Here is a 26574-nt window from a genome sequence, read left to right as displayed (position 1 = left end):
AAATGTCACATTTTATCCTACTTTTTATGTGAGTCTTGTGTCATAATGAACATAAATAATGACAAATGGCGGAACCTCTGTGGCTCTCTGATTGGTCTAAACATTCATGGAAACCAAACTTCCCATTGGCCAGTGTACTGTCTTTCCCACTTTACCACGAAGTAAAGGACCGGCAGCAAGGTTCAACACCTTTCTTCCATTAACACACTGAAGACTATTCTCTTTTCCACAGGTTACTAATGCACAAAGTGTGAAACTAAAATAAATACAAAAAATACGATTACAACATGCACCATTTGTTACAGTAAAATATCATGAAACTAAACATAAGTAGATAACAAACATTATACATACAGACGATAACACGAAAGACGAAGGATGGAGGCAGATGGACGTGGATAACAATCAGACATCAAGCACCATGTAAACATCCACCGATGTTTATGTTTGTTCTGTTTTTGCAATAAAAAAAGATAAGTATTATTTCAAAAGAAAAAAAAAAAACATCCACCGATTTTTACTTCCTGTGACGTCACTTGCTATTTATAAAATCTCCTGTTGTGGGTGCTAAAACTACACTTACAACAACACTAACACCACTCTAACAGCACAGCCAGGCAGACCACCCCACCTACCCAATCTCTATTCCTTAAAGGTCTATCCCCACTTTATGTGGGTTACACAAGCAATAGGTAACTTTCTCTTTTCCTAGCTTCCTTCATCCTATGTTGGTCTTGGTTTGATACAGTTGACTCCAGTTGCTCAACAAACTTAAAATTGATCCCGAAACAGCAGCATTCGTTATTATTTCAGTAATCATTTTGTTGCTGTGATGTCTATGTTCTTGTTCTGTGCCTGTGGGTCACTTTGTGGTCGTAAACTGTCCACACAAAAGTCTGATTGAACAATCTCGTAAAGAGAAAAATGTATTTGAGAAAAAAATCTGAATTGAGCACCACTTTCTCAGTTTTACTGGCCCAAATCAAATCCTGTGGGCCAGTACCCTGCTTTCTTTTGTGAGCTTCTCCATCTTTACATGTCACTCAACTCCCTGTTCTCTTTCTCTTTGGATGTTTGGCTGCCAGTGATGAGTCCACTTCCTTGCTTCGTTATACATAAATCACTGAGATATTCTCTCCTATATCTCTCTAGGAAACTTTCTCAACGGTAGCTACTGCTCTTTTGAAGAGGGCGATTGCAGCTGGCAGTCAGTTCCTGGTCGAAATCTCTCCTGGAGACGATCCCCATCTAAAGGAACCAGGCAGAGCTGCCCCTCATCAGGTCCGTATCACACGTCTCTGATGTAATAATATTAACATTCATTTCCAGCCTCTAAGAAGTCTAGGTGAGCCTTACAGAGATGGACTTCAAAGAGGCAAATATTGGGCATTTCAAACAGCAAAATAACACAAAGCTAACCTTGAACACATTGACTTTGTGAATTTGGAACAACTGAGACTTCAGATGTGCCAGATATAGTATTTCTTGGCTTGATCAGTGGTCAGAACACTGGAACAAACAGAGTCCCACTGGGCTTAAGTGGCTGCAGAGAGCTGGCCTCATTGTGATGGGTTGGCTGAAAATGTATTTATTGATTCCTGAGGAGCAAATAAATCTGTTGTTTTCATCCCCACTGTGATGTTAACTTCAGTCACTGTCAATTAATTCTTTGACACGCTTAAGCAACAGTGCACAAAAACAAACACAAATTAATGATATGCAGAAAAATAGAACGGTTTTGTTTAAAGTTTGCTGAAGACAGCCACATCCTATTGAAACCAGATATTTACATACATGGTACAAAAATACATATTGTCATTTCACTGTGTGACATCAAATGAGATTAAAATATTTTTTGTTTCAAAAATTGTTTGCAAAATGCCAAAATAATAAATGTTTTTATCACATTATTTAAATGAAATGATTTGATATTATTGTTCCTTTGAGCAGTCTGTCCACCTGATGAATATCTTTAATTTTAAAATATGCATATCAATGCATATCAAACAAAATAAAAATAACTTATGAAACAGAATTTTATTATCCACAGTGAAACATGGGATGAATGGCTAGTCAGAGAGGAAGCCACCCTTACTCCAAAAGCAACATAGAAAGTCAATTATAGTTTTCAAATATATTCAGAGGCAAAGACTTCCCTTTAGTAGACATATATGTTCTTCTTATAAAACTGAAATTAAATGTTTGGCTACAATCATTGTCACTAGGTTTGAAAGCAAAGGGGAAAGCTTCCAATCCAAAACTGTGGGAGGTAACGGCATCATGCTGGGTGCTTTATTTGCACCAAGACTGGTGCCCTTTACAAAATACATCATTATGAGGAAGGAACATTATGTAGAAATGTTTTAGCAACATCTTAAATGAGTAAACATTTGTGCACATGTGAGTGTTCCCAGATGTTTAATGGTCGTAAGTGTTTTGGAAGGGTCACCAAAAAGGTTTGATCCCAGTTTGTGACGTGTGTGAGCAGACCTGGCTGAGTTCTGTCAGGGGAAATGGGCCAAAAACTCAGCAAAGAACAATGAAAACAAAGAAAACAATTGATCCCAAGTTTAAAAGTTAAAGGCAATGCTGCCAAAAGTTCCAGCAGTAATATTTGGTAGCGTTTATGGTCACAGAAAATGTCTGTAAGTATGAATTAGAATTGATTCTACTCATGCTTCTGACATTTAGCAAATACAAATAATTTTGCTCATCCCAACCGACCTAAAACAAGAAAAGATTTTCTGATAATGAGAAAAAATATATATATTATTTTCCATATATAGTGTATGTAAGAGTCTGGTTTAATTTGTCTTCATTTTGAGTGTGCATTTGATTATTTTATATTCTGTTCCTTCATACCTGTCTTATCTATGTGTTTTTGCAAAGGGATAACATTTTCAACAGAGGGGGGCCATTCCAAAGGTCAGCAGGGGTCAGCGCTGCTGAAGAGTCCTCTCTTCCCCCCTCCTCTAAGAAACTCTCCATGCACAGTGAGTCCCTGTAGTTTTTTTTTTTTTTTTTTTTTCCTTCTGTTCAAATATAGTTTACAACAAAACCCAAACCAGGTTTATTCATTGCCCTTTGTTTTTCTGACGTTTTGGGGGGAAATTAAGATTTTTAGTGTCGTGTTGTTAAATTTTAAAAACCTTGCTTGTTGGTTTTGATAAGGAGTTGTATTGGCTGATTCCTCTCCAGACATTTATTAGGAACATCGGGGAATAAAACCATTCTTTTATGGAGGAGCAGCAAAACAAAGCAATAAGTTTTCCAGTTTAAAGTTTGTGGGAGAAGAATTAATTTAGTTATAAATGTGGTCAGAAACTCAGAAAGCAAAGAAAAGAGAGTCAGAGCTCTGAAATTGTTGTGTTTCAAAAGATTCAAAGAGAAGGTGAGCACAGGTTGTAAAACTCATGCATTTTTAAAAACCCCAATGTTTTCTGGAGTGAAGTTGTATATGTCCTGTGGTATAGAGGTTTGCTTATTTGTTTTATTTCTGCTCTGTACCCTGACCTTTTCAGCTCTAACCTCTTCACCCTTTGCACAGTTCTTCAAACATTTACGCATAAGGAACAGTTAGAAACTCGAGGTTAGAGCTTAATGTAGAATAGATGGAAGAAAGAGGCAGATCTGTGCGTCAAAGGGTCAGACCACAAGCATTTTCAGATCTCAGAGAGCTCTGGAAATGTTGTCAGAACAGCACCTGTAATGTTGGGCACAGTAGAGATGCTCTACATCTGTCAAGAGTAGCTGAGGCTGCTTCTAAACTATGTTACTTCAGAGCTTTGTGGCAAACCGCCAAAGATGAGACAAAATTCAGGATTAGCCCTTTAAATCCTTCAATTTAATCACAGGGAGATGTGCTGTCACTTCTACAGCACACCTCACTGCTGTCTTACAGACCTCTTTCACATCTGTCACCACTATAACATACTTCTCTCCTCCCCAGACCGCCTCATGGAATACTACATCTTCTCTCTCTCCACTCTATCATATGTTTACTCTACATATACAAAGATCCAGTGTGATTCCCTCTGGTCTTTCCTGCACTTAAGCCAAAAATAGCATCTGTAGTACTCTTTCTTGGCATCAAGTTACTTGGCCCACATCTGACCCAAGCCTCGCTTCCACCACTGTTTCTTCCAGAGTCATTGTGCACCACCAGCTGTACTTTGTTTAATAGTGAAAAAAAATTGCATCCTCTTTCACTTCCATAGAAGACATTTTAAAATTGCATCTTCTCTTTACTATGTGCTAAGATGATTTGAATCTAATCCACAAAATAAAACACACAGCAGATTCCAGACTGTCATTTCTTCAATAAAGACGAAGCCAAAATGAAAAACAACATAATAGTGTGATCGCATTTATAAAGGAAGGTTTTTCCTTATTTGTTTGTTTAGTGTACAGGTGCATATTCATGTGACACTAAAATGAAAAGACTTCAGCAGCGATTTTAGAGAAAAGATTGTTGGTGAACAGAATTAAATAATTTTAAAACTAGTTGTAAAATATTCGAAGTCTGTGATTCTACATTCAGAAAGATTATTCACAACTGGGCATGAGGTGAATGTGGAATCCAGATGGCCTTTTTAAATGTAGACCTTTGTTCTGTGAGTGAGTTGTTTCTTTATATTAACAGACCAGAGTAGTGTCCACTGAACTGCAGGTGGTTGCAATTCATACATCCGCACCACAGTCTTAACGAATGAACAAGATCGTAGATACGTAAACTCCTTCGGATAATGCAGAATCCAAAACAAGATCCAGACAGAGAGGACTTCCAAGAACCGAATAACCTAGAGTAGCTTATTCTCATGTGCTGCTCACTGTTTGCAGCAGTGTTACGCTCTTCTGCAAACCCCTGCACTGCCCACTGAAGGTCATGACCTATGGACACTAACTGAACCACATAATCTTCAAAAGACAAAGATGAGATCACAAAGCTGACATGCGGCCATGGGATATGGGTCATGACCGAAAGAAAGAGAATACAGATACAAGCAGCTGCATCCAGGGTGCAGAGTGGACTCATCTTTAAAGACAAGGATGAGCTCTGTCATCCTCGGGAAGCTTGGATAGAGTCGCTGCACCGCTTTATCAAACGGAGGCAGCTGAGGTGGTTCAGGCATACGATCAAGATGCCTCTACTGCGCTTCCCTTCAGAGGTTTTCCAGCCACATCCTGCTGTGAAGAGAGGGTAAAATACACAGAACTCGCTGCAGGAACTATAACTTTTCACCTGAGAATAACTGGATCCCCTGTAGGAGTGTCCTACGGGGAAAGGATGTCTGGGTTTCCCTTGAGTTCAAATTCAGCTTGTGGGCTAATAGTTAAAATTCATAACTGCACAGTTGTAAAAATACTGAATAAGTATGGCCTATTTGGAAGGATTTCCAAAAGAAAGTCACTTCTTGACTTAACTAATCTATACATGTCAAGGTATTCTAGAGTTAAAAGAAATACTATTTGTCCGAAAGTTGAATGTGGCTTAAAGTCTGCAATGTGTAGAATGAACAAAAAGCAGCATGTTTTTCACAGAATGACTGGAAGGAAAAACTACGGCAGAATCATATGAGATGTCAACACAAATGTCTATATTCTTAAACAAAATTAGGCAATGTTGAAAGAGAAGGGGACACAATTGTCAATTTTGTCCTAAGCAATAGTGAATTGTTTTTTTCCATACTAATTTTTTCCCGTATGTCTTAACGTTTGTCTAAATCTGTGAAATTCTTTTTGTTGTTACACTTTTGAGGTTAAACATACAACCTTAAATAAAGAGTTCTTCCATTTTTTTGTTTTACAAGAAACTTTTTTAGTGTCTGCAACAAAGGGAAATCACTTTAAACTTTTGGCTTTTCGGTCTTTTATTGGAACAATTGAAATCTTCTCTTAACTCCAACAGGTGAGGTTCTGGTTCTGTTCCGGAGGCTCACAGCGGGACTCGTTATCTTTGTGGATCATGGAGAACAGCACAGGCCCAGACGAGCAGCGCAGGCTGTGGCACTCAGCCAGCGAGCCCAAATCCGAGAGAGGCTGGAGGCTCATCACGCTTCCTCTTTACGGGCTGGCAGACTGGTACGCTCACCTGCTTCACCTCCTGACAGACAGTAGTGATTGCAACAAAGCAGTGTGTTTTGATTGTCTGCAGGCGTCAAACTGTCAGCTCCACTTTAAATGCTTAAGAGCAGATAAGTCATCTGAATCTCATTCAAACATGACTCTGACACAGTCACACAGATGCTCACCACTTCCTCACACCCCTGCAGGTGGAGTTTTCTTTCATTTTTAAGGAACTGCTTCCACTAGGGTTGACAAAATTAATGAATCCCACTGGGGTCTCCACAATGGACTTTGCAATGAGTAGGTCAGTAAAAAAAAAAAAGAAAAAATACCCCTTCTCTCTTTTCTTTCGACCTGTCTGTGACAAAGTGAATAGGACCTAATACACAAAACTCCCCCCATTCTGCTTGCTTTCCAATTAACTCTGGCCTTGATTTCCCTTCAAGAAGAGAGAAATTAAAACAAATCAAACAAAGAAGCAACCCAGAAAAGGCCATTTCATCTCTGTTTGCCTAAGTGAGAGTTTCTTTCAAGCTTGAATAATCCTGCTCCTCGGAGAGTGATTAATTTTTGATTCCTGGGTTATGTAGTCAGCTGTGCCTCTGCTTTTGATTTGAATGTCATGTCCATAAGCACTGGGTGAACGTCCAAGACTTTGCTCAGTGACCTTTGGAAAGCTTAAATAGAAACAGAAAGGCCACCTAATGTGTAGATAAAAGTCAAGAATCAGCAGATAATTTCGATATATAAAACTGCTACCAAGTGAAATATTACATCCACATCAACATAGAAATCTTTCACTGTCTGTGAGAGGACTGCTTCTGTAGTTTGGTTAAATATTTATGTTAAAACAATTGATGCACATTTCATGGCTACTTTGAGTTTCATTAAAGTACAAAAAATAGTTAGTTTTTTAATAAATCTGTGCTGAAGAATGATTTGTTTCCTCTCCAGTGAGCAGTTTTTATAACCAATCTGAAGAAGCACATAGACTTTTATCAAAATTAGGTTTTATTTCATCAGTCATAATATCAACATGTAAATTATGGATTATATTTCTTACTAATCATTCTAAGGTCTAATTCCTGATTTCTTTGAAGTAAGCACAAAAGCTAAATTAATTGAATAACAATAATTCTATATCTCTTCTACTAACTAGATCAGTGCTGGAAAATAAAAATGATGATGTAGCTCTCCAGGTTCCATTTCTCAGCATTTGTTCAACCTGAAGATGGTTCTGTGGCTGGGACATAGCAGCCGGCACAGATGCTTTAGTGGTTTCCTACTTTGGATAATTCCAGATCTGAATTAGAAACAAATTAAAATTCCTTGTAAAAGAATCACTTGAGACAATGAATGTTTGGTGCTTTGCAATATACACACAAACTGTTCCAGTTAGTTAATCTGAACATGAATATTAGATGCAATAGAAAGTTTAAGATGTCCTATTCATTTTGTCTTTAAAGTATTAGCTGTGTAACACTGGCAGCTCTCTCTCGCCTCATTGGTCAATGATTATGATAAAAAGACTTCCTGAGTACATTATTCTTCTCAAATAATAAGTGTGATACACAAAGCATTTAACTCTTCCAGTACTTTATTTTCATTCAGTTTGTTATGTTTTTTTTTCATTCTGACGATGAGAAAATGCCGGACTTGGAGTAAGGTGTTGTAAAGAAGATGGAAGAACGGAGGATGAGGGAGAAATCGTAACAAATGTATATCTTGTTTGGACTCTGAATTGGTGAAAAGAGCTCTGAAAATCAAAGGTATAACCAGTTTGGTTCTGCCAGAAAAGTGCCACCTTGACAACTAATAAGGAATATATATTTTTTTGTTCTCCACCATTTCAATTACTTAAACTGGTGGGAAGCAAAACTGTAAATCACTGAAAAGTAAAATGGTATCTATAAGCTTTTGCATACTTCTTATTCAATGTCTTGGATAAAGAAGTCAAGCATATATTTCAGAGTTTAACATATTCATTCTTATTAATAATTCAGTTATCATTTATTTTCAAATTACTGTTTAAAATTTCCTTTTAGAATTTCTGACAGGCTCATTCATATTTTAAAGAACACTTTGACATCTATTAGCAGACATTCAGAAATATTTTTTTAAATCCAACACTTCAGGGTCATAATAACATTCATGTGCTGTGTTTTTAAGGCCCAAGGAAGCTATTAGTGTGGCATAAGCTGCTATTTGGCCACCCGGTTTGAATTACATTTCACATTTGTGCTGTTTTTGTAACCATGGCTACATTTGTACCTTTGTTTTAACATCACAAATGGTTTCCCTTTGAATAAAAAATCACAAAGCTCATTTGTAAATGCAGAAAACGCAGGATTTTGTTAACAATAGAAACTGAGATGTCAGGAAGCACACAGAGTACTCTGTCTAAAACCAATTCTGTCCCAAAGCATAAAAAGGCTTCATCATTCTTCACCCAGAAACTGCCTAATAATTTCAAAGTTGTTTTAGCTGCTAAATCATATTTGCCCCTCCTCAGGTACTGGCTCCAATTCAGAGCAGAAGATGGACTTGGTCCTGGTTCAGCCGTTTCTCTCGACAACATCTCTTTCAACATGGACTGCTTCCTGGCATGTGAGTGTTATAAAAATCTTATTTTTTCCAGTCTTGTTTTTAGTACTTGATTGTGGTTAAGATTATTTGACTGTGCTTGATTGATTGAGTTTCTCAGGCAAAATGAGTGATGGATGATGAGCTCAGTAGAATTGATATGTCACTTTTATTTGAAAAAGTGAAATGAGCGAAATGAACCGCAGCACTTTATTTAATTGACAAAACAATTTGAGCCCGTTCTTACCACATTCATAGGAAGTAAAGGGGAAGCAGTTTTTTTGGTACTGAAAAAACCCCAAAACAACTCATTAACGAATAACCTCCAAACATAATGACTGCATTGTTGTTTGTCTGGTTCATTAAGGTGTGTTAACACAAACCAAGGTGGAAAGGCATAAGCAATAATCTCTGAGAAGCAATACTTTTTACCCACCAATCTGGGAAGAGCTTCCAAGTGATTTTAGTCGATCTTCAGGGAGTGAGGACGATTTTTAGAAACCATTTAACATAAATAAACCATCCATCTGCAGACTTTGGTAAGTATGTTGAGTGTCACCTTTTGAAATGTTCTTCAGGTGATAAAACTCTCAGAAAGACACAAAGTCTCATCTGAGAATGAATGTGATCACAGTAGCAACAAATCTACAACAGAATACTTGGTGAAAAATTAAAAAGAATTAAGAGATGTTGCAGTGGGGTAGTCAAAGTCCAGACTCTAGAAACGAATATTTAGTAAAGAGTGGGCCAAACGTCTCCCACAATGATGTGAGCGATTGATAAAGTCACACGGAATATGTTTACTACAGATCAAATCAAATCAAATTTTATTTGTATAGCACATTTCAGCAGCAAGGCATTTCAAAGTGCTTTACATCATAAACACAAGAACACAAAGTCATGAAACATATAATAGACTATACATTGTTACATATTACATTTCAAATACAATTCTAAACAGTGTGGTTTTTAGTTGCGATTTAAAAGAAGTCAGGGTTTCCGCTGTTTTACTGTTTTCTGGAAGTTTGTCCCAAATTTTTGGTGCATAGATGCTGAAAGCTGCTTCTCCTCTTTTGGTTCTGGTTCTGGGGATGCAGAGCAGACAGAACCTGAGAGGTCTGGAAGGTTGATACAACAACAGCAGATCTTTGATGTATTGTGGTGCTAAACTGTTCAGTGATTTGTAAACTAACAACAGTATTTTAAAATCCATTCTTTGAGCTACAGGGAAGCCAGTGGAGGGACTTTAAAACTGGTGTTATGTCTCTATCTTCCAGGTTCTAGTGAGAACACGGGCAGCAGCATTCTGGATCAGCTGCAGCTGTTTGATTGATTTGTTGGACAGGCCTGTGAAGACGCTGTTGCAATAATCAATGTGACTAAAGATAAACGCATGGATGAGTTTCTCTAGATCTATGTGAGACATTAGTCCTCTAATCCTGGAGATGTTTTTCAGGTGATAGAAGGCCGACTTTGTAATTGTCTTTATGTGGCTCTGAAGGTTCAGGTCAGACTCCATCACTACTCCCAGGTTTCGGGCCTGATCACTTGTTTTTAGTTGTAATAACTGAAGCTGTGCATTGACTCCAGATCTTTCCTCTTTAGGTCCAAAAATAATGACTTCAGTTTTGTTTTTGTTCAGCTGGAGAAAGTTTTGTCTCATCCACACATTAATCTGTTCTAAACATTTATTCAGTGATTGGATGGGTTCAGAGTCACCTGTTGACATCGTAATGTAGAGCTGTGTGTCATCCGCATAGTTATGGTAGCTAATGTTATTTAGCTACCATACCATGCAGTTCAGTAAATATAGTTCCTTCCTTTATTAAATTACTGGTTATGAACAGGTTTTCACTCATTGCTTCTGCATTTTGGTCTTCTTTATTTAAATAATGTAAAACATCTTGTTAGTCTGTATTTTGCACTAGATGAATATATGTTAATTGCCATTTAAGCACATTTTCTTTTCTTAAATTTAGAGTTGTAAATTGTAAGGCAAAGCCATTTAAAGGCAGTTTTACTAAAGATGACAATATTTCTACTCCACTTTAAGTAAATGGTGTTAGGTAAACCTGCTTGCAAACTTGACCCCACATAGATTAGCAAATCTTTGTAGAAGTGACAGTCAATGATATTTCTTCAAAAGCACTTTCTCTAAGAACATCTGATGTGGTTTTAAAATGTCAGGGCTGTTTCTGGCTGATTGATGAGGGTTTATGTTCCAGTGTTTTACTGCTAGCTTAGAAAGGTCAACTCTCGAGTGACCTCTCCAGATATTTTTGTGTTATAACTGAGGCAGTTTATTGGTACGAAAACATGAGAGCGATGACAGCCATGTAGGAATGGGAATGAAAGGTTAGGAGTTCAGAGCCTCCCCCTGTGTCTACCTATCTGAGGGAATTTGTTTGAACTGTGATGAGAATAGTAATGACTCAAGCATCTCAGGCGCCGAATATAACTCTAACAGACAGAGCTGTGCTCAGATGGAGCAGTGGTGAAGTATTATTCTCTGAAGGGCAGGGACATGGCAGGCTCAGACCCATGCATCATCTGACGCTTGTAGGTTAATTATTACACTGATCCTGTCAGGATATGGAGGCTTGTTGTGCCAAAAACTGTTAGATTTTAGATATCCTGGAAATAGTTTCGCACTTATCTACATTCCAGTATTCATTTCTTTCGCAATTCATCAGTGAGGACACAATCTCAACATAGCTAATCAGCTGAAGGAGGTGTGACCAACTAGCAGAGGAGGGGTCGTCATCATCCTCCATCACCCATCCTTACTGGGCCAAGGTCTGTTTTATTTAAGCACATGACATTTTACAGAAGATATTTGCGCACCAATTTGTGTTTTATGTCCTCCGTAGCGGCATCGCCAGAATGTCAACACTGTGAGGGATCATCTATTCCCGTTTTGCTCTTTTTCCAGATGAAAAGTTCTTCATCTTGCAGCCCGTATCTATTACCAGCAGCCGCACTTGACACAGTCGCTTTTCATTGCCTATATGTCCAAAAGAGCCAACATGAGATGTGTGCGCTCTAAAAGGCGTAATTTCCAAGAGAGATTACTGTGACTGATGAACATGAAGGATATCTGTGCTGAGTGACACGACACTGTAATGTGTTTTGGTGGGAAAACATACTGCGAACATATTATGCAGAGGATCAGCCATCCGTGGCTGTTACCCTATACATCTCTGTGCTGCAACGTGATATATGGTTGGAAAATCACGGTGATGATGCATCTGCTGCCCTTCAGGTGTTGGACTTGGCTGTCAGTTTTAGCATTTTATTTTCATCCAGTATTATTAAATTTGTTTATTGGGTAAGACAATGTAGCAAGTTCATTCTTCTCTTTGTGAATGTGTGCCTTTGTTTATTTCCATAGAAACTGCCAGAACGCAGTTTTGTTTAATTTTTTTTTTTTTTTTTTTTTTTTTGGAAATACAAGCTATTACATTTATATAATAAATTTAAAGGTAGTGATGATGGTTGTAAAATATCTTTCAAAGACAACTTTATGATCAGGATTCATTGCAGCTTTTATTTATTGGACTCAACAATAATCCAAACAATGAAGAAGTGTGTGGAGATTTAGGAGGGATAATTGTAGATTTAGACTAATTTGTAAAAAAAAAAAAAAATACAGTCTATATAAATGCTTAAGGTAGGACAACACTACAAAATGCAATCGTCAGGATATTTTAAGTTAGAGGTCAAAATTTCCATGTAGTGGACCAAACAGCACCATCTGTTCTCCTCATGTGAAAGCGAAAAGAATTGGAGGAAACATTCAGAATAGAAAATTTAATCTTGAATGGAAAAAAGGAATCCAGAAGAAAACATCGAAGTAAGGATAAGGACTCAACACTTTTTGTATGTTGTAATAGTTATTTTTGCAATTCCAGGGGTATGCACATAGATCTAAACAAATATAGTGTTTCAAGTTGTAATACTGGTACATGTTAGATGTTAAAAAACTCGGAATTATTGATCCCCTATGAATTTCTTGTTACTGCATTTACAACACATTACTTGTTTCAGATCATCAAATACAGTTGACAAACATTAAATGAGTAAATTCAAAAAGAGGTTTTCCAATGATGATTTTGGAATCAAAAAAAAATCAGAATGCAAACTTTCCTTATAGTTGAATGACCTTAAGCCCATTAAATGGTTTTCCCACCTTTTTATGGAGTCATGTTGCATCCTTCAAAGGCAGGATTTGAAGACTGATTATGTCCCAGCAATGTGGCATAAGCAGTCTTACTATAAAATATAATCTGCCCATATTCAAAGAATTTTCCAAATCCATCTTATCCATGGATTTGACAGGTAGGTCTGGTGTCTTGGCAGACCACCCTATGTTACGTTTTCTTACAGGTCGAATGGAATATTTTTGTTTTTGTAACAATGGAAGATGAAGCAGGAGATGGTCACTTACATTCTCTATGGTCGGTGAAGGACACAGCTCCGTCTTTACTTTCATTTGCCACCTGCAGTACTTAGATCATCCACCACAGGGCACTCACAAATGTTTGAGCAAAATTTCAATTATGGAACAGAGATAAAGGCCTAAGAAATGCCTGCATCTAAAATGATATGTGTGGCATTAAAGAATTAAACACAGATCTGTAGATTTGACTTAAAGCAGCATTGCTACTATAAACAAAATTCTGAAATATTGTTTGCCTACTTATTAACCCTGTGTTTCCCACCCTGGCATCAAAACTGTTAAAGAGTTGAGACATTTTGAGATGTGCCTGTGTGGTAACAAAGTGCCTCTGCCCTCCCATCCTCCCAGCAGAAGGTCTCTGGGGCGCCTCAGGTAGCTTATAGCACAATACTAATGAACAGCGACAGTCACGGCCACCGATGCCCTGCCCTGTGGATCAAGCAGCTCAGTGCTGGACCCAAGCGAACGAGCTCTTGTTCCTGCTGCAGCTGCATACCAATGCTGCAACATGTTGTTATGCCCAGAATAACAATGCAGGCAAGTTTATTAGCAACTCTGTCGAAGAGTCAAAAAGTTGGTGAATTCACTGACAACAAATAAAACATCTACAGGTCCTAGTTATGGAAAGATATGACCGCATGGAGTCCTTCTCCTGAGCAAACAGCTACTGCAATCACTCAAATGCTGCATGTAATCTCTATCTGTATCAATGCTCCAGAACTGCAGTCTTAAACAATCATATTTGTGTGTGGATTGTGGAGAGAGGGAATGAGATATTGATTTTCCTGCAGCCACATTTGAACAAAAAGTGCTCAGCTGAGTTTTTCCAACATTTGAAGACAAAATTACATGATTTTTTTATTTTTATTTTATTTATTTATTTTTCCACAGGTAACGTTCAGCAGAGACATCAGCTGTAGCAAATAGGCCTAACGCTGCATATTTAATGCAGGACTAAAGATTTATGATCAGACAATTTAACAGCAAATTTTGCCCCAAAGAAGAGTTGAGGCACATTAAAGTTTAATAGTTTGCTGCAATTCCAAGCGAGCATGTTTTGGTTTGACCAAATCCAGCTCTGCCACAAAGCAGAAGGTTTCTAAAGCTCTTAGCTGCTGAGGGACCCCCCCTGCCATATTGTCGCAAATGGTGAGACTTCTGCCTGAGGTGACGGGGGATCCGGGATGGTAGAGCGGGAGTACTGTTGTGCTAAAATGATTACAGAGATAAAGATGAAAAGTCTTGTTGCTCTCCCCTGATGCTGCTGCGATGATGAAGTAGGGAAAAAAGCAAGTCTGATTTGTTCTCACCAAGGAGGCAAATGACACATTGTGGGCAAGTCGTCGGCTCATCGCAATTAAGGAACCCGTAGTCAGATTTCAGCTTAAGTTCCTGTAAATCTTTTTCAGCTTCTCTGAAGCAATATTTGCTCATCACAAGAAATTTGGTGAAAACATGTATGTAGTTACAGAAATATTTGAGGCTTAAAAATGAAAAATAAAAATCTACAAATAATTTTGGAGCCTATTTGCCAAACAGCGCAGCTCTGCGGGGAGTAACACGAAGTTGTAGTATGAACAGCCGGTCTGACGTTATGCTGTGTAAGACGACTGCAAACCTTCACTGTGTTTCTTCTTTATAAAATGCAAATTAACTCCAGAAGCCATAAAATTGGCCTCTCCGTGAGCAAATCCACATAGAGAATAAAAATCGGTTTTAATGTGTGGGTTATGTGACCATAAAGGATCATTTACAATTTCAAATTTTTGCTCTGGGCACAGAAGAGTTATTGATAATCTGAAGAACTGAAACAGTCTGAATGTGGCTGAAACAATCACAGTGTCATCTTTCTGCATTATTTACTGAGAGAAGGAAGGAAAATAGCCTTAATTTGAACCTGCCTGTCTTTTTGCTCCGGGTTTAAGTCAATAAAATCCGACAAAATGCGTTTTGACTTTGTAGTTGCAATAATCAAGATGATTGAGACACATAGCTATGATGTGTAAAGAAAGTTTGGATTTAAAGCTGTGGAAAAAATATTTTTTAGGCAGCTTGAATCTGTTGTTTTTCTGTATGTCCTAAACTAGGAAAAACAGTATAACAGAACACTCTGAGAATGTGCATGGCACATTACAGAGGTAGGAAAGATTATCAGGTAATGAGCGAGAGACTGGAGTGTCATTCAGGGTGATGCAACACTGAGTCAGATCTTTTTGATCCTCTGTTCAAAGGTGTTAGGAAATGGCCTGTTTTACAGGGTAGTCATGGGTTGTTTTTGTAAAATTGGTAAATCAGAAAGTGCTTACTGTTCATCTTTTATTAACTTAAAAAATTTATCTGTAAGCTGACAAGGCTTGTAAGGTTTTGAATTAGGTAGCATGTTTACAGGTCAGGTGTACTGTGCTATTTGTACTGGTAATATTAATTATTGTACTGTCTGCTGCTATTTTCTACCAACCAACCAGTGATGTAGCCATCCTTCGACATCCCTCTCTTCAGTTTCCAGCTGATTCTCCTGCCTTTCTATTCCAGAAAGGAAATACACTAACCAGGTGCTCCTCTTTAGCTTCTTATCGCAAATAGCAAAAGAAAAATCTGAAAGATTTCAAATAAACGTCCCCAACCTTTTAGATCCATGTGTTAAATGTGGGAAACTTTGGTTTCAGAGAAACATTTCTGACTCCTTTTTGAAACTCTGCCAGGAGTAATTATTATATTTATGAAGGTAAAGGTCCAATCCGGTTCAAGCAAGGTGTATTTAATAAATTAGCCAGTCTGTCACGGGTCTGTTCAAAGCAGGACAAATCTCAGGAAAACCTCTGATGGAAGTTTCTTCTCCTACTGACAGAGCAAACAACCAGGTTGGATTGAAATAATAAATGCACTAATATTTTCAATTATTAAAACAAAATTCCACAAAGTTAAAGTTCTTGTCACTCCACAATTACGATTTTCAATTTCCACTTTCAGGACTGTGTGTTTTAGGTTGGCTTGTTGACACAAAGCTGAACCAAACTTTCCTTCCCTGCATATTTGAGCTGGTGAAATATGCAGGGAAGGATTACTTCCACTGTGGACAGTGTTGTATTTGTTGCATCAGAGTGATCTCTGAGTCCCTGTAGGAGTGAAACATGCCCACAAAATAATATAGTCTTTGCTGATAGTTAGAGCACACCTCTTGCGGCTTCTTTCTGGTGAGCTGTGGTGAATTAAATATGAACCTAGAGACTGCAAGATGGGAATTTAACTTCTGTCAGACCAATTAAAGGTCTTGTTGAAAGAATACAGTTTTCATTTTAAGGTTCCCTCTTTTCATTAATAGTCACTTTTTGGCTATGTGTATAGTTGATTTTAATCTCACTCAGGACCCAGATGCTTCCTCTTCTTTATTGCCATCCTTCTCCATGAATCTAGGAACTAAACAATTTGCAAACAAGACCTCATCAAACTTAAGATTTTAAAAACCTGGGTCTCTTTTATTATTTGAGGTTGCTGGCAATCAAAAAAGCTTTATGTAAATGCTGCAGAGATTTTTCACATATCTTTCTGAATCTTAAGTTAAGAGAAAGAGAAAGTTTCTCCTGACTCTCCATACAAATCAGGGATGATTGGGTGCAAAGAGAGAAGCATCCTGATCAGGTGGAAGGTCATTTCAGCTGCCTGTATTCAGGTCATGGTCTTGTTTAATAACCATAAAGACTTTGGAAAGTAGACATAGTAGTAATAGATTCACTTTTTAGCATAACTTTTTCTTCGTCCTGGCTCGTAACAGAGCCTGTATCTGCCTGTGGAGTGCCATTTGACTATTCCACACCCACTCTATTCTGCCATCCTAGACCAAAATACTTGAACATCCCACGCTTGTGACAGACTTGCTCCCAGTGGTACCAGAATGGCCTCAGAAGTGGAGAGCCTGAGTGTCATCCCAGCTGCTTCTCACTCAGATCCAGCAGTGATCTTTTTTTTTCACTGATCATATTCCTGTTTCCATTAGAAAATAGGACAAAGAAAACCAGAGAAAATGTTAGTTTTATAAATAAAAAGCCTTTTTGATTCTTTTATAAAAGCTCCTCATTTAAAAGCATTTCTTTTTATTAAAAGAGAGAGGCACACATTCACAGAAAGCAATTATTTGCAGCATTCCTTGTAATTAGAAGAGTGAAACCATTAAACATTTAAAACCTCTGGCTCTGAATAACATTTTTCACTAAAGACTAAAATACAAGCTGTTGCCTTGGGTGAAAAATAAAGACCAAATGTTTTTCTCTTTCATTATGCATATCACACCTTGACATTTTATATTTCTTTCACTAAACAATTCAGAAAGATTAATGTAACTCATGACTTCTGTGAGTAACCGTAACAAGAGCAAATTGTAAAACTTTCCTGCGCACCAATCTACAAAGCATAAGTGAGTTTTGTGTGGGAACAACGTGACAGACCTGCTCAGAGTCATGACCTTTACCCTCTTATGTATCTTTGGTGGAGAGTGTGAGCAAAATCTCCTGACAACATCAGTGCCCGACCTCCTAAACGTTGTGTAAATTAAGCATCTCATTAATTAAGTAAAGAGCTATAAGTTCTTTTAGTTTACTACCTGCGTAGGTGAGCGAATATTTTTGCAAAATAGTGTATCATTATCACTATGAACAAGACCAACAACCCCCATTTCCCCATCCACTAAATACTGTCCTTCGTTACCAGCCAGGCAAGATTTTACCTGCAAGAATTAATTCTGGGTGAGATTTCCCCAGCTTTAATTATTAATACTTTATTAGTCCTAGTTACTGTTACCCGGGAGAAGAAATGAATTTAATCTTTTTTTTTCTCTTTGCTGGGACAGCAATGAGTCCACAGGTTTGATGAATTGCTAAAAATTAACCAGACTGAATTGACTTCTGCTAGATAAAGACTGGATGAAATGGAGGGAAGGATGTGTTTCTCTCTCCTGTATGACTAGAGGTGGCATAAACTAAAGAATCACCCCTGCTGGTGGCTTAACACACCCCCTGAGATCTTTACTCACTTTTGCTTTTTTCTCTGAATTTCTTTTGTTTCATTTCAGCAAACGGGGAGTTTCCACCGGTGGCCACCAGCATAACCCAGCTCCGATTATTGCCTACCAGTAAGACTCCAGTACCTGACACCAGAAGCCCCCCAGCGATCACCACAGATTATTGTAAGTGTGTTCTATTGCAATAAATTAGATGCATGTGTGAGTGAATGAGGGGGAAAAAAATGTTGGTGTTTTTTGCGTCTGTAACACCTGTTTTGCCCTCTCCCACACACTCACACTTACACGCTTTAATGAGCTACAAATACTCTTGTCCTGCTGGGTATGGTGTCAGTGTGTGGCCCGCAACAAAGTAAGTGTGCCCCCTACTGGTGTGGTCTGTGTTCAACAGCTGAGCGAGTGAATCAGAGATCTCCTTCGGCATTAAATGGAGCAGGACGGACAGTTTTGAAGTGTAAAACCGTCCAATTTGTCTCCAGAGAATGTCAGTGGAGCCAGATCCACTGACTTGACATTTTTCATCTCGCACTCTGTAAATTTCTTACTTCAAAAGAGTAAAGACAAGCAGAGGTTCGTTTTGCAGATTCCAAGCTGCAAGTTAGTTACTTTACTACGAGACCTTCTCAGAAATGCTCTTCAACAGAAGCACTTTGAAGTACTTGAAATGCATTTTGAACTTTTGAAAACTTCTCTAAAAGTTATCAGAGTATCTCCTCATAGTTTAAAGTCTCCTGCTGAATTTATCTGTCGGCAAGATCTTCCAGCACTGTAATTATTTACATGTAAGGACCAGTGTTACTATTCAAATGCAGTGACCAGAATAGTGATATTTATTATGTTCACTGACCACAAAGCAAACATCACAAATGGCACATATGTTGAGCTGCACAATAGGAAAATAAGGAGCTTATATACTGCTGTTTACAGTTTCATTGAACATTAAAAGAAAGCACACCCCAACAATAATTTCAAATACTTCTGGATTTGCTTGGTTATACAATTATTTGCATTTAATTAACGTTTTAAAGCAGGAGTTTTTAAGTTTTGTGTTGTCCTGGAACCTTGAGCTGAGTGTTAACCAAATGCCAACATGAGAAGAGAATGACCTTCATAAGCAACAATTATTCTTTATCAATTTAAGTTATAAAGCCCTTTCAAGCTATTCGAAGACCATCCTTTTACAAGTATTTATGCTCTTATGGAAAACATTTATCCTTAGATTGGATGTCTGAGCAAAATCAGACAGAGTATCAATGCTTAGAAAAATAATGATACTAATAAATAAATCTCAATTTAAAATTGATTGGTAATTTATCTACAAAATGGCCTGACAGCCTTTCACAGAAGCTTTATTTAAACATGCACACAAAACATAGAAACAGTCAGAAGTATAGAGTTAGATTTTATGCAAATATGCATCCACCTCAGCATCCTGGCTCTTTTCACTCTTTTAATAAAATTGTATTTAATTAGGACAGCGTACCTGGTTCTGACTTTATTCCAAGTCACATGGAAACACCAAGTGTGTTATTAGTTTTTTTCATAAAAATCCAGGTTAGCAGCAAATAATGAAGAAACAAATGACAGAATTACAATGCTGGAAAGGAAATCTCCAACAACTTGGAATGCAACATGAATTTGATCATGGCAGCTCAGAGAAGGGAATATAATCAGTGTCACTTGTGCTTTTAATTGACATTTAAAATGTCTGATACACACTCAATTCCTCTTTCATGCTTTGGCCTTATGATATTTTCCATATATTGTCAAGGATTAAACTTTCTATCTTCAGGCAAAGTTCAGGCATCTGATTTCTAACCAACTCGTCAGCTATGTCAGAGTAAACCCGAAGGCCAAAATACTTATGACCTCCTCTCAAATATTACAAAAACATCACCCACAATATCCCATGGCTGTATCGACGTCTAAACTTTTATTCCTCTTTTACTTTAAGACACACTGCACAGTTTCTATGCCAATGTGTTTTGGTTTTCATCGATGTCAGTAAAAAATCTGTACATCCCTGATAAAGATCACAGTTTTGTAATGTTAAAAGGGAAAAAAATGTCTTAAATATTCCTCTTTAATTGCTCAATATTTTGAAGCGTGGCCAGTACAGACTGAATGCCTTTGTTTACTTTTTCTACTGCCGTTGCTAAACTCCAGCCCTACATAGGCAGACTATAAGAGCAAAACAGGGCAGAAAATGGACATCATAGTTCACAACTCTTCCTTCTCTTCACAGACTGGCCACAAAGGGAAACACTTATCAAATTAAAGAATCTGAGTTTCTACAAAATGAAAATATTTACTTTGGTATTTAAAAAACACAACACATTCTGGAAAGCTTCAAAGATTCAGCATTGTATTTTTACACGGAGAGAGGCGAGTGGGTAGAAACCTTAGCAGCAGCTCAAAGAGGAACCATCTTTATTGTATGTTTGCAGCCTAATTGGCTAAAGTTTTTAGGATTATCCAATTTAATGACTTATTCTGTGGGTCTTCTTCATTGTAGAACAATAAAGTGACTGTGTGAGGAAATGTTTAACACAGCAGACACAAGAGGCGGGCAGCAACCGACTGCAGAGAAACATCCGAGTGTCTTAAGATATTTGCTTCCAGGGCAGAACGAAAGCGGTATAATAGGTTTACACAAGTAATACTTAGGATGGTTGGGAAAAGGGCAGCAGGCCTGAAAGGAGGATGGGAGTTTGAAATCCCACTGCTCTCGCCCATGTGATTATCATAGATATTAAGTCAGGGGGAAAGAAGTTGAAGTTGAAGTTCTGCGTTGGCCCTTCCACAGGCAGCCTCAGCGGCTGCCACTCCAAAGCCGCCGTCTTTAGCCTGGTGCTTTGACATGTGGAGAACAGCATGGCAGGCCTGATGAGGGCCTTCGCTCAGCAGATCTGTCACTCCAACAAGCCTCTCATCTTCCCCCCGACACACTGGGTGATTAAACCCACCAAACGTTCATGTCTACCCTTACTTTCCTCTTCACCCCACTATCTGGGATCCGGCCATTTTGTTCCTTTTCATTTCTACATTTGTCTCTTGTCTCTAGCATGTAAAAAGCTGTTATTGACTCTGTTCGCTTGTATCACTGCCTTCTCACGCTGCTTTCCCGTCTCACTGTCAGAACTTGCTCTGATCTCAGTCTGTTGTCCCACTTTTTTCCTCCCATCCCCCTGACTTCACCTTGATTCTTTTCTTTTCTTTTTGTGTATGCTTTTTTCCTTCATGAATTTACCGCCTCTTTGGGAGCAAAAACTTTTAGTTCTCACAAACGTTATGCTCTGCAGAATCCATACCCGACTCATCATTCACTTATTTATAGAAGAGATGGATCAGAATAAGGACACATATATGCCTGTACTAGCCACGTTTATTCCTGAAACCTAAGAATAATTCTTAGGTTTCAGGCCAATAATCTTTCATTTGTTTCTTGAATTAATGCAGAAATTTATTACAAAGCTCGTTGTAATAATAGTTTGTCATTGTCTCCACAGCTTCCTTCCTCAAGAAAAAAAATTGTAAACATATGGGCGTAAGCTTCAAGAAGTGGCGCTTTAAATTCTCTAAAGTAGTTATGTACAAGCTACCCAATATTATTTGGAGACAGTTTTTGTTAATACCTTAAATTTCAAGTGTCGAACATTCACACTCTGCACAACCTGATTCAACCTGATCTAATGCCCACACCTGTGGGTAAACTCAAAGAGTGTGGTGGGACACTGAGTTGGAGTAAAGAAGGAGAATAATCTGGGCTAATAACAACATCAGCATTGCAGTTTTTACCAGTAACATCACTATTAAAGATTTATTGTGCATCTTTACTTACAATAGTCAAATGCTATTGAACAGTGAAAGGCAGCATGCCTTATTGACCACTGAAACATTATATTTTGATGCTGCACTTAGTTAACTTTTAGAAAAACATTGACTGAAAATGTGTGCTTAGTCGAAGGATGCTACTTTCAAGCTTGACTCCATCTAATTTCACCGGAGGGAGGCTACATGATATCAGATAATTGGATTGCAAAGTTACTACCAATGACCTTTAGCATCTACTGCAAAAGTCCATCCAACTTGCTAAAAATCATTTTTCAATGATAACAACCAAAAATAACAATCAACAAATAATGTATTCCAAACTGTATTTCCCTAATTAATCAGCACATTAACTGATACTGAAATTATGTATCGTTTCGCCTTTACTCAGAAGTGATCTTGTGAGTTTGCAGAGGTAATACTTTGTACATGTTAATTTTTAAATGTTCTATTCAAAAGCACAAGTCTGGGACCTAAAAATACTGTATATATAATTGTATGTCTGCTTTGCCTTCAGTTAGAAAATAAAGCCAGTCTCAGTTTTCTTTGTCTTCTGGATATGTTTTCTTGTCTGTGGCTGTCAAAGATTTTCTGAGCTTTGAAACAATAAGTCCTTATAGCAGACTGTCATAATGCCTCCACATATCACTGTGTTCACTTTTTATCCAGCAGGATGTGAAAGAATTAGATTCTTTAAACAAACCCTTCTCCATTTATAGACGAGCCAGTTTCATTCACAAAACAGCAGCAGCAGCCCAAGGTTTGTAGATGAGAAATGGCATCAAATCAAAGTTGGACGACATGTTGATTGAAGCATTCTGATGAGTTCTGACAACAGACGCCATCCTTTGAGCGCTGTTTACAGAAAGGAGCTTCAGCCATTTTAGATTTGCAAATTAGCTGCACAAAATAAAAATCTGTCTGCTTCAATTGTTTCTTTGTTGTTGTTTTTAAGAATTGACCTACAAAAATTCCTTATAAAGTGTTATTTTCAGCTGGAAACAAGCAGTCACCAAGACTGATATCAGACGGATACTGAGTCACATAAACCAGGTTTGAGTCTTTACTCTTTAGGTTTTTATCTTAGCATTCAGAGCCAGTCTTAATGTGACAGTCTTAATGTATCTTTCTAATGACCGGCCCAAAGAAGACACAGGACGCCAATGAGGAAGAAATTGCTATTGTGCTCAATGATGTGTGTTCTTTTTTTATTATTTATTTAAAAACGGTGAATCCTATTGGGGGTAAAATTGGAGATTATTAGGATGAAGAAGCTAGACAGACAATGAAAACTTAATATGGAGGGAAAACCTGTTCCTGTAGTAGTTTTCTTTTCCTGTTAGGTAGAAGTACATTTCAATAAAACAGTGAAAATTCAACTATTATTTGAATGATAAAAACCTTTAGAGCAACCTTTGCAGAGAATAAGATTAAAATTCAGATTGTTGAATCAAAATTATTCTTTTGGTATCATAATCTGAAGGATTTGATCTGGATTTTACATATTTTGAATAAATATGATTTATGACCTGCTTAGCATTTCACAAGATCACCGTGTTTCCTTTGTAGTGTTCATTTAGTCTCTTGCATTAGTTTCCCCCAGTTGCATCAGTCTCCTGTTACCGACACAACTGTCAACTATTAGCATCAATTCCTTTTCTCCATCCCAGTAACATAGAGTCCCATCAGGCATGACATCATGACAGGTGAAGTGATCCTCTCCATCATGTCACCTGTTAGTGGGTGGGATATATTAGGCAACCAGTGAGCATTTTATTGTTAGCTGAAGTGTTAGAAGATGGAAAATAGATACAGGTGAGTGTTTTTCAGCATGATGAGAGGAAAGTGTCTATGGCTTCTTCAAAACTGCAGCTCCTCAAGTCCTTGTACACGCTTTCAGAAAAACAGCCTTGATGGTTTGGACCTCTTTCAGCTTGTTTAAGACAAACAGGTCTTATTTAAAATATCTACTGACTCATTTGTGGTTCTAGACACAAAAGTAGATATTTAGGTTCACTATAGAAATATATATTTGCCATCAAATGGACACATAGAACTACCAGAGATTTTAACTAGAAGTGAAATTACAAAAGAAAAGAAAAAAAAATATCTTTTTACATTAGGACTGAGGAACACCTTGTTCAAATCTGAGACTCTGTGGACTCTTTTTTTATAACAGCACCATTACCATGATTAGCTCACTTTACGCCACAGTCGACCAGGAGCAATTCACTTACTCGCATTTTATGTGATGGACACTGATAATCACAATATGTTGTCATGCAATGAAGGCGGATTTCTCCTGTGTTTGACCCGTCGCTGCATCGAATGGCCAGGTCTGTTTGAAGAGCTGCCGTCAGCTTTAATGCAGCTTCAAAGCTCTGATTGACTCAGTTGTTTCCTGATTTATGGGGATGAATGCACCCAGGGTGAATGTCATCATGGCAAGAGTTTTTAAAAAATCTAAATCTGAAGATTTGTGCTTCTGACATGACGTGCCTTGCAGCTCGGTCCATCTGCCTCTTTATCCATCCGTCTGTTACAAGCAGAAATGCTCAGATGCTGCTGATCAGTGGTTCTCAATGATTTCTGCATGCCAGAAGAACATTGGTATTGTTGATACTCTCTGCCCCCAAAATTGTCTTTGTTAGCCATACAGAAATAAAATGTTCTTCTATAATTCAAAAAAACGCCATCTGGAGTCACTTTAAGAACCGTGACGAGTCACGATGTATTTACTGTTGACGTTCAGATGGGATGGAGAATGCATCAGAGTCATCCTCTTTTTCTTTCTCTTGAAGTTTTTCTTTTCTGCAACACATTTGGAATAATTTCCCTCTGATGAACACTGCCAGCCCTCTTTCTGATGGAGGCCACCCGCTTGTTATGTTAATTGCTTACTACTGGTGGCAAAGTTCATGGGTTCATGTAGTACTCAGGGGGGGATACAGTCCACTGGGATGTCTATTGCATCTGGATTCATACTTGTTGGAAGTGAGAGGACCAGACGAGTGTGAGCAGCGGTTATTAGAGGACTCTCATCTCTGAGAGCTCGTTTTGTTTTTGTTTGCTCTGCCCAAGTAGCTCATCACAGAGTTAGTCATTACGCCAGCTGTGTGGTGGGTTTTCCAACCACACGGATGGTCACTCACACTGGACCAACAAGAACTATAAAATGGGGTCAAGTGGGAAACCATGACATGTGAGAATCATTTCAAACACAAAAAAGGTTTGTGCTCAATACTGAATGAATTTTTGTCAGAGGAGTCAAACTTCACAAATACAAAAAACTTAAACATAAAGAGATTATGTTGCTGCCTTCACTATTTAAGCATGCCTGGCGTTACCTGATACTATCGATATTATATTGATATTAGTCACCATGTCTCTTTCCCACAGTCAGATGTTGAAAATTGCATTGCATAATATAGAGTTTCTGGTTTACGTCTATGCTTTGACTAGGCCTTTGTACCTTTGATTCTTTTCTCTTTCAGCTATTGAGTTGTAGATTTGCTGCTGCGTTTGAAATCGTTGCCCTGTTAGTCATAAGGTTTGTTCTGAGCCTCATCTGGCAGACAGATTGCTCCACTTTTGACCTTCCTGCCAGGTCCTGTGGCAGGGAAACGAGAATAAATCATGAAGTAGATGAACGGATTTGCAGCTGTACCCTTTCACCTGTTAAAGTATACTTCGGACAATAGAAGATACAAGCTCAAATCATCACCCACCACCGTGCTTGACAGTTGATTTTGACGTTTTTGTGCAGATATAAAGTGAACGTCAGTGGTGCTGGGACGTAACAATGAGCAGATGTAGCAGTGCCTGAGTGCCTGTCTATCTAGTAACTTTTATTCAAAAGCAGACTGTGGTTCACCCAAATCTGCCTCTAAAGAATTTTGAAAACATTTCTAAAGTCAACAAATATGACTCAAAAGAGTGACCCGGATCCCGTTCTTAGTGCTAGGCATTGACTAAACATCTATTTTTAGTCTAAATTTGAAAAAGCTGCCTATCTTTCTTGAAATAGTCATCAATCTGTTTCTTTTTTTCTTTTTCTTTTTAGCCTGAGAGTATTTTGGACATTCCTGGCAGCTGCTTAAAATTATTTTCTCTCTGTAAAACAGTGGAATTCAAGTAGTTTGGCCTTTTATTATTTCTTGGATTGTGAAACAGAAACAACACAATGCTACCTTCAGCAATTACTTTTATATTTCCACCGTGAAATTTTGTGAACACCTATTGATATACATCTATATTCTCCATGGTAACAAATGGAGAACATGCTTTCTCCATCTTTTATAGCGATAGTAACACTGATAATGATTAATTTATCAATGAATTTGATTACCTGCACCTTACTCTCCCCTCAAATGCAGTGAAGTCAGATTTAATTTATCACATACCGTTTTGCACTTTATCATAGATTTTGTTCTAGAGATAAGGAAATGGTGCTACTTGTTGTTCTTTTTGTAACTCCCTTCTCCCTCCTTTTTGTCCAGATGAATAAACAATTAATTGAAAGACGAATGACTCTGAGACAGAAGTTAGAAAGTCTGCCTCGATGCTGCTTCTGAAATCAGGATTTAGTGCTGCAGCTGTTCGTTCCTCCTTGTCCATCTGA

General features: G+C 37.9%; 1 protein-coding gene across 2 annotated transcripts in view; it reads left to right on the top strand.

Annotated features, from left to right (window-relative positions):
* Positions 1-26574, top strand: part of alk (ALK receptor tyrosine kinase) — a 357833-nt gene that overhangs the window by 295973 nt on the left and 35286 nt on the right. For both annotated transcript variants that reach the window (XM_055038127.1, XM_055038126.1), the window contains exons 7-11: positions 1153-1281; positions 2890-2993; positions 5909-6081; positions 8579-8673; positions 18174-18287. In XM_055038127.1, the coding sequence (XP_054894102.1) occupies positions 1153-1281; positions 2890-2993; positions 5909-6081; positions 8579-8673; positions 18174-18287 (615 nt within the window). The remainder of the gene's footprint in view (positions 1-1152; positions 1282-2889; positions 2994-5908; positions 6082-8578; positions 8674-18173; positions 18288-26574) is intronic.

The sequence above is a fragment of the Poeciliopsis prolifica genome, unplaced genomic scaffold (assembly GCF_027474105.1).
Source record: "Poeciliopsis prolifica strain line A6 unplaced genomic scaffold, Auburn_PproV2 SCAFFOLD013, whole genome shotgun sequence".
NCBI lineage: Eukaryota > Metazoa > Chordata > Actinopteri > Cyprinodontiformes > Poeciliidae > Poeciliopsis > Poeciliopsis prolifica.
Note: the sequence above shows the minus strand (reverse complement) of the source record. Positions and strands in the feature narration are given on the sequence as shown.